Source organism: Prorops nasuta, unplaced genomic scaffold (genome assembly GCF_024137725.1).
Source record: "Prorops nasuta isolate Cenicafe-Biocafe unplaced genomic scaffold, Cenicafe_Pnas_1.2 PNAS00059, whole genome shotgun sequence".
NCBI lineage: Eukaryota > Metazoa > Arthropoda > Insecta > Hymenoptera > Bethylidae > Prorops > Prorops nasuta.
This window is the reverse complement of record NW_027116856.1, coordinates 435,357-444,316: the sequence shown is the minus strand read 5'-3', so window position 1 is coordinate 444,316 and position 8,960 is coordinate 435,357. Positions and strand designations below refer to the sequence as shown.

At 32.3% G+C, this 8,960-nt stretch overlaps 2 protein-coding genes across 4 annotated transcripts; one reads left to right on the top strand and one right to left on the bottom strand.

Annotated features, from left to right (window-relative positions):
* Positions 1–1,608: 1,608 nt before the first annotated feature.
* LOC136784502 (uncharacterized) lies at positions 1,609–4,334 on the bottom strand. Of its 3 annotated transcripts, XM_066745178.1 has the most exons (5): positions 4,125–4,334; positions 3,976–4,034; positions 3,817–3,903; positions 3,592–3,714; positions 1,609–3,488 (listed from the first exon to the last, which is right to left on the bottom strand). In XM_066745178.1, exons 1-5 carry the CDS (start codon positions 4,187–4,189, stop codon positions 3,163–3,165), a joined length of 660 nt encoding a protein of 219 aa, XP_066601275.1. In that variant the 5' UTR covers positions 4,190–4,334; the 3' UTR covers positions 1,609–3,162. The 3 variants fall into 3 exon arrangements, with proteins under 3 accessions (XP_066601275.1, XP_066601274.1, XP_066601276.1); XM_066745177.1 differs by having other exon boundaries at positions 3,817–4,034; XM_066745179.1 differs by having other exon boundaries at positions 1,609–3,100; positions 3,817–4,034.
* A 98-nt stretch (positions 4,335–4,432) lies between these two features.
* Positions 4,433–8,163, top strand: LOC136784468 (uncharacterized protein DDB_G0286299-like). Its single transcript, XM_066745123.1, has 6 exons — positions 4,433–4,448; positions 4,540–5,032; positions 5,162–5,631; positions 5,705–6,046; positions 6,133–6,918; positions 6,979–8,163. Exons 2-6 carry the CDS (start codon positions 5,023–5,025, stop codon positions 7,381–7,383), a joined length of 2,013 nt encoding a protein of 670 aa, XP_066601220.1. The 5' UTR covers positions 4,433–4,448; positions 4,540–5,022; the 3' UTR covers positions 7,384–8,163.
* Positions 8,164–8,960: the final 797 nt, after the last annotated feature.

Sequence of the window (8,960 nt, the reverse complement as noted above, 5' to 3'; positions counted from 1 at the left end):
ATTGAAAACTTTGATCGAGAATATTAAAAAGAACCATGTTCAGTGGTACGTGACAGATGCAGGTGACTGCAGGGGCTTCCCTACCAAAGAACACGCGCAGTGCATAACGTTGGGATACAGTCCCGAGCCAGCCAAGCTCAAGAAAATTGCAGTCCAGGTGAAAGAGAGATTCGGTAACGAGAACAATGTAAACACGGAAGAAGAAGGGAAAAAGCTTGAAAAGAGGAGGAAGAATCGTGATGAAAGTTCGTCGAGTAGCGAAGGTGATAGCGAGGAGCCAAGTAAAAAGAGGGGGAAGAGGGTTGAAGAGATAAATGGGAAAGAGGAAAAGGAAGAAAATGGTTTGAGCTTTAAGGATAAAGAGAGAGCGGCACGAAGCATCAGGTCCTTGGAAGAGAGAGACGTGTCTTATCAGTATCACGCAATCGCTGGTCTGATAAAAAGGGCGGAACGTGTTATTTCGTGTACGAAGGATGAGCAGAAGATAAAAAACATGAAGGAAGCAGTGCGAGTCTTTGAGAATTGGATCACCGAGTACAAGGTCAACGGTCGGTCGAACGAAAACTTTGATTATTTACCTCTTCATGTTGTGCAGTCTTATAGAGTTGTTGCGGAGAGGTACGACATAACTGAGGATAGATTTCTCAAGTAAGAACGAGTTTACAAGTTTTTTAATCGCTTTATTTACAGTCGCAAGGTTTTATAATGGATTGTATGTTTACAGAGCGTACGAAGAGGCAGAAGGAGATTATAAAAAACTAAGGTCAACTTGCGTGCCAAACTCTACGGTAACGTGGGACATCGAGCGGAATAGGAATCTGAAAAAACTTGTAAACAGCATGAGACAAAATCAAATACCGTGGTATGAGAATAATGGCGAACTTCAAGGTTTACCTTCTGCTGAGCATGTTCGCTGCATCATGTGGGGGTTTAGTCACGATTCTTCAAAAATTAAGAAACTGATACCTAATTTACACAAAATCAAATGAAATCTTTTCGTAAAGTATAAAGAAAAATATTTATATGGATATTATTGAAATTATTTGCTTTTCTTCGATAGAAATCGTATTGTGGAATAAATATTTGAATTAAACATTTCTTAAGAGCTTATATGAAATTTGTCAAGCCTTCTCTTCAGTCAGTGAACTATAAAAACATAAAGAGAAACGGGAATATTGCGACCGCAAGTAATTTAAAAAAGCTGCCGATACATTTCCGTAATTATTTACCTAGAAATTACTTGTCATACAAAAAACAAATTGGAACAAACATATACATTTATATACAGGCTGTGAAAAAATGTATGATGATACAAAAATGGGAAATTGATTAAAAGCGAGCCGATTTAGAAAACTTTAATTATTATTCAGACAAAACATCTATCCCAGTGAGAATACATTTAAAAGATCATATAAAACACTGTGTAGGTATCAGATGTATATAAAACCTAATTGTATATTGTTTTGGTGCTTGTATAAAATAATAACAAAAAATAAAAATAACGTTCAATTTATTTTAGTATGAAAGAAATAAACAGCACTGAGAAAACGGGCAATATCTAAAAATAAACAGTCTTATAGGAAAAATTTAATATCAGTCTTTGTAAAGTTTAGAATAATTGAAAATACTCTTCTTGATTCCATCAGAACAACTTGACATAAGCTATTCTAAACACTGTGCTCTATGTACAAAGTGTTAGCATTTTTTGATAGTCAATATTTTAACACCAGATTTGTTTAATAATAATAAATAATATATTAGTTTTTAATGAACCAATCAGGCGACCAGACAAACAGATAAGCGAAATAGAAAGACAGAGTTGGAGGGTGTTGTCTTGTTCAAGCCCTTCTTCCCCGGCTTGTCTTATCGCCTGGTTGGTTGACTAAAAACTAATGTTTCAAAAATGAAGGACGATAGAAAAAATGTTCATCAGACGTTTTTGTTGATTATAATTCAAGTAATCTATAATTAAAATATTGATTATCGAAACGCGAACAGTCTGTATACTGATGAAAGGTAGCAAAAAATTCTGGGCAATTTTTTATACGCATAATTAATTGTAAAGTCTGATCACTCCGTAAAAAAGTTTACAAAACGTAAGTAAAAATAGCAAGCTGGGTCGAGTGATGATTAAACGACGGTAAGTTTCATTTATCAGATATCGGTAGGGAAGGCCGAGGCTAGTCGATAATTTGATACTTGAAATTTTTCTTAATTATGTTATTAAACATTATATAAATTAATCTAACAATAGTAGAATTTAAATGCATGTAGAACTCTATAAAGATTATTAATAATAGTCATTAGATATTTTTAGCTGTGCACGCACTTGAATTACCAATATAGGTAACAAGTTTTATATTATGTCACAAATTACCCATCATCTCTTATCTTTTAATAAGGGAACTCGATCAATTAATATGAGGTACAAATTGAGTTTTCTTAAAGAAGATGTCCGTTCACATTCTAATTTGCAATGGTATATATGAATTTCGTCTCAATCAAATTCACGCTATTTATTTGCAAAAAAAAGCTTAAGAAAATCAATATTACAGACATCTGAATTTTTAAAGGAATGTTATAACATTAAACGCATCCCAAGGGTTCGGATGGCGTTTACAGTTTCACAAAATATTTCTTGTGTAAATCACATTGTATGGTTCCGATAGGTTCCAGATGCTGTAAACGACTCCTAGAACGCGTCTAATATAATGTATATCAGTGTTAAGCTCACTAACCAAATATGAAGCCTCACCCAATTTAATTTTCTGAGACCCAAAATATTCTATCTGGCCCCTCCTTTACGTTATTAATCGTAGCACCTTAAATTTACAGCAACACCGATTTTTTTCGATAATAAACGCCTATTTTTATTTAACCTTTAGAATGTCAAGAACCAATTAAGCAACATGAGAACATATCAAGAATTTTTATTAAAAATACATTGTTAAATGGTCAAAATGGTCATAAAGCATATTTAAAAATTTACTTGAAAAAAGAAACTGGCAGTCTAAAGGTCAAAATTCATACGCTTATCAGATAAACTACAGTTTTCATCTTATACAACTAACTTAAATCTAAATCTCAGGTATGATATTGTCTGAAAGACAATAAAAAAAGTATTAATAGATCATTGTGTTTGCCTGGCCAAATTCCAATAGTTTAAAAAAATATTTCCAACAATGAATCTGTGTATACCATTAAATTATTTGCAGCATTATTTTCAATCAGTTTTTTTTTAAGCAAAAGGTTTATTAAATCATGCAGAGCTTTAAGTCTTTGTTTCAAATTATATGATTTCTTCTGGAAATATTGAATTTGTTTCTGCTGTTCTGAAAATTTATTCTTGACCATCTTTAAAACTTGAATACCTCTTCCATCAATTTGGAAATCTGTAAGCTCTACGTCATTCACATTACAAGGTAAATCTAATGTGTCCTGCATTCTAATTTTATCATTTTCACCATAATCTTTACTGAAACTATGATCTAAAAAATTATTTCATTTATAAATATTGAAAATATAACTAACACAAAAAAACCTAATATACATTCTCTCTTTAACTAATTAAAATACTTTAAAAACTTTTACCTCTTAAGTCTTCATTTTCCATTTCAGTGCTACAAGAAGCTGATGGTATAGATGAATTAGACTGGACAGCAGCCAATAATGATTCAGGCAAATTTAAAATTCTTTTATTATGTGTTCTTATAGCTAAAAATGATACAGAATATATATGTAATAATTTATATTAGTTCCAACAATTTTATGTTTTAAATCATATTAGAATAGTAATGAAAAATGTAGATTTATAACCTGGTACATTTTGCAACCCATGTAGGCCTTTAAAATTTTTGGACGGTACAGCATTAGGCTTTAATCTACTTTTCTTTGCATTAGCCACTGCAAAGTACAAGTAATCTGTTTCTTCAAAATGATTAGAGCATAAAAATAAACCTGATACATCATGCACACCATCTACCAAGCCACAAATTTTCATCCAAGCTGAACACAGTTTCCGATCATGAGGAAATCTACAGCATAATTTATAGAAAATTTATCAGGTAACTTATTAAGCCACTTGATATACAATGTAAAAATATTTACTTCATGTTTAAACTTACTTATGTATAGATATATCTTTACTTCTTTTCTCTTGACACAAAGAACACTGGTAAGACCGATTCATTTTTAAGAAAACTTAAGTATAATTATAAATAAGACGATTTTTACAGATATATAATAAGTTTTAAACTCCACTAAATAAAACAAAGTCAGAAAGAATAAATTGGAATAAATCACAACCAAAACAATTGCATTGACTATTGTAGGTTATAAACACAGCTGATGCATGGAGTTGCGGTACGAAGTACTACGAAGTACCTGGAGAGGGCGGAACTTGTAAGGACAAGCGCATCGAGGAGAAAATACATACATACCCAGCTGCGGTAAAGCAGCTAAGTTTACCTTTATCTTTTTACCTATATTATTCGAAGCGACAACTCGCGATTGAGTCCTAATTCCCAATTTGATTTTTAGGCGATATCAATAAACGGAATTCAAGTTTAGTACGGTCGGGGCTTAGATGAATTAACTCAATTTAACGTTCAATGCAACGCTTACCTCGGTCTTCTTAAGTATTTGCTAAGTTAAAATTCGCTTTTTGTTTGGTTTATTGAAACCCCCCTCAACAAATTTGTTTATTTTCCTTGAGTTCATATGGTTGTGCTATTATACTTGCTTACTGGCAGTACTAGGCACTGGCACTACAGTTATCACAGTTTTGACGATCTGTTCATATAGAAAGGTTAATGCTAGTAAAGCCTGTAATATATTCTGTTAAATTGAATGGTGCAAAATAGTCTGTTTATTCATCACACGTTACTTAGATAAATATACTTCACTAATGCTATTGGTATACTCATAGTTCACGTGTATGAGTTAATCAAGAATATTAATTGGTACGAAAAAAGGTAAAGAAATTTCAGGCTGGAGAAAACTGATTTAATTGGAATAAACAGCATGTCCGCAGGTAATTGTTTCTATTTTAATTATATACTAAAACTGTATTATAAAATCATGTATGCGATCAGTTATTGCTTGTATTATAATCAACTATATATAACCTATGGTATACACTTTTATTATCGTAATGTTAAAGAATCCTCGAAAACGAAGACGATCGAAAAATTGATGGACGAAATTAAATGTTTAAGAAAATGCATGGCTTTGCATGAAAACCAATTGGAACTTCGAACATTTGGGAGAATTCGGGATGAAATAAAGTTTCCTAACATCAATAATTTTGCGAGAGATGAAATACCCGATCCGAGAATCGAATGTCAACAAGAGCTTGCTTTATTTACTGGCATAGCATGTACCGAGTATGGAAAGGACATTGTGCTTCAATTTCCAATAGCAAGAAACATAGCAAAGGAACGATGTTTTATTTTACACATAACTAAGATTAATAAAACATTGAATCTTCAACGATATATAATGCCACCATCTTTTGAGTTGGATGACATTTTATCGGAATGTTCGATCGACAAATTGAAAGAATTCGCAAAGTTATGTAAAAATCATATCGATTGCTATATCGATCGTCAAAGACAGTACAATGAATTAAAGGTGAGATTCGTCCCAGTGCTTGTTTTTTTTTAATTAATATAAGTTATTAATTATAATAATCTGAATGTCGTAGGAGTACACGGATAATATGGAGAATTGTAACGTAAGCACCAATGATGCTTATACCTTGATAACGCTAGAGTTTGGGAACATTGTAGATGAAGAATCTACAACTACTTACAATGTTGTGTTAAACTTGCATTATCCAAGGTCCGGGACGCGGCCAGCAGCTTTAGAACCACATCCACCGATGTTTATGACCCAATTTCACGACGATACACAAGAAAATTTACTCAAATATTTTAAGAACTTTAAAATACAAAGTTTAAAAGAGGCCCTGGAAAATTTGGATGGTATCAAACGATCTGGAATTATTTGGGAATCCTTGCACGAGAATTCCGATGTCTCGTTAATCGTAAGTGCTCTTTCGAAATATTTAACCTTATTAAATTAATCCGGTTAATATATTTTAAAGCCAACTTTTTTCTATGATGATTACAGGATCTTATTAACGATAACGAAGCAGGCTCGAAGAAAAATGTAAGACGGAAAAAACATAGCGAACAAGTCGATAGTTCCGTTGATACCGTTCGTGATGATTCTTACTGCAACCTCACGAATAATGAAGACGAAGAGCATTCCCGTAGTACGAGAAAAGAGAAAAAAAAACAAGCAAGAAAAAGTCGTAAGGCAAGGAAAGCTCTTGCTCCAGTAAAAAATACCAAAGAAAACACAGAGAATGATAAAGGTTTGTCGAAACGTCTTGTTGCCGACATAGCACAAGATAATCATTCAAAAGATTCTTTGGAACTTGATAAACCTAAAGGCATTCGAGCAAAGAGAATACACAAGGAAAGAAAGAAAGGGAACAAGATTTTAAGCAACGAACAATTAAACGGTAATAAGAAATCTGATGTTAATCAAAATCCAAAGACAACAGAGTGGAAAGAAAAAAGTCATACGATCGTATCGAGGATGAACGACATTAGAGAGATATTTAATTCAAGATCTCGTTCTTCGCCGAGAATTAACAAATTGAATGAAAAGAGTGAGGAAGTGGATAATACTACAAGAAGGAAGAGACTAAAGTTAGACCCATTGATAGAAACAGAAGATAGCGAATGTAGTACTGTACGATGTAGTGAAAAAAATGCTGACGATCAAGAACAGCGAGCTGAAGAGAGTGAAAAGGACAATTTAAAGGTCACAGAGGAACTCAATAATGATAATTTAGTCAATGAGGTCATTCCTCATTCGCCGTCGAGTCTTAAATCGGCCGAACCTATTGTAAGTATTTGAAAATATAATACAAGAAAGGTAAACTTGAATTAATACATTTATTTTTAGAATCCTACGAATTTAAATACTTCAATGGTCAAGTCTGGAACATTGATAAACAAGAACATGGTTCTAGAAAATTTTGACGCTGAAATACGTATAAGCGAACCTTTAATTTGGAAAAATTGTGTTGTAAACAGCACGCCATCCAAAGATAAAAATTCGGCAGAACCTAGTACAGATGAGGCAATAGCTAACACCGATAATGTTCAAGAAACTACATCACCGGTTGATGAGGCTTCGTCCGAAATGTTAAATGCTAGTCAAGATAGCGATGATGAAGAGGAAAGTATAAAAGATCAAGAGGCATTGTTAAAAGAAATACAATCAGTTAAAGAAACAGCAATTTCTAAGCAACAGGAAACCGTTGTGAAGAAGAATAAGGGCTCGCAATTATTGAAAAAGAAAAAATAAATTTTGTTATTTAAATGCGCGAACACTAAGGTTATTTTCGACTTTTGAACTATACTCGTTGATTTTGTAATGTTAAGAATATTTTGATCAGAGTGAGAAAAGATAGAATTACTATTCTCATTGTTTCAATCTTTTCTTAGATTTGATGTCAAATCCTTCAATCCATGTTGTAAGGTAATAAACAAAAAGAATGTAAGCAGACTTTTTACAGAATATCGCAATAGTACACATAATACCTTAATACATCGTATTTATTTATTAGTTTCTTCAGTAATATATTATGCGGTCTACCACAAGAAAAAAAAATATTTAGTCGTAAACTGCATTCAGGTCGTAATAACCAAAGATCTTTCACACTGCACACAAGGCTTAGCCACCCAATGATACGTTTGAGATGAATAAATTTTGTTATGTTTAGGACAAAAGAAGTAACAATTTATATTAAAAATATTTTAGTTATTCAACATATAGTTCCACGACTCACCACTTATTTGCAACTCTATTTTATCTACGAAGCCCCTTGCATTTTATTTGCAACAGCAATAACACATTGTGTGAAAGCTACCTTACGAAGTATTTCGTCAGATACGTTTCTCGCTTGTGCTATAAAGTAAAACTATTTGAAGCCAACAAAAATCAAAAGACAATAAAACACTCAATCAACGCGTACATTTACGTGCTTACTTCACACCAATCACTCTGTCCCATTATTCGTACAACCAAACTCAATTTTAATTTATACATTAAGTTTTGTTAAAAAAGCAATAAAAGCATATGTGTTTGACAATATAACGAATGTTTATACAAAGAATCATTTTGCCCAGGGAGGAGAAATACGAATTGGGGAATACTGCGATAATAAGGCAATAATGCAACTTTTTTTACTGGTCAACTTTTGGCGTTTGCCTGATTTTATGATTTCAGTTGATTAGTTCTCTTCTCTCGCACGCACAACTCGCCTTTTATTAACATTTCTTCACTCTCATTGCCAAGCTTGTTACATACACATGGTGTTTTCAATTGAAGCCCCAATCCTATAATTATAACGTTAACAAACTTAGTTTCATCGAGTAATTAAGACATTCCTCCTTTCCATCGCAGCTGGCGATCGGACTTGTTTAAAAAAATTATAAATTATTAGGCGAAATAGCGAAGGGTAAATGAAAACTTATTTCTATAAAGTAAAGTAATTTATTCAAACTCATCTACGAAGTGTTGTCTCGATAGATTTTAATTTGATCGAATATAAAAATGATAAAAAAGATGTTGAAGTTCAATAATTTTTTTTTCTAGAAAATAATAAGTTACTGAGCTAGCCTATCTAAAGAAACAATAAGAATAGTATAAACATACACACCACTTTTCAGTCTCCATAATATTAAACATTGATTTGGCTAGTGTTAAACTTTAATTTTTTTAATTTATATTTTTCGATTCACAATGATTTTTTATTTTGATCTTAAAAACACCAAACTGTATATTAATTTCATAAGAGAATTCTATGATTCTACGATATATACGTATGTTTGCACGGTCACTGACCCCTCTTCTCTATAGAGCACATTAATATTATCGTT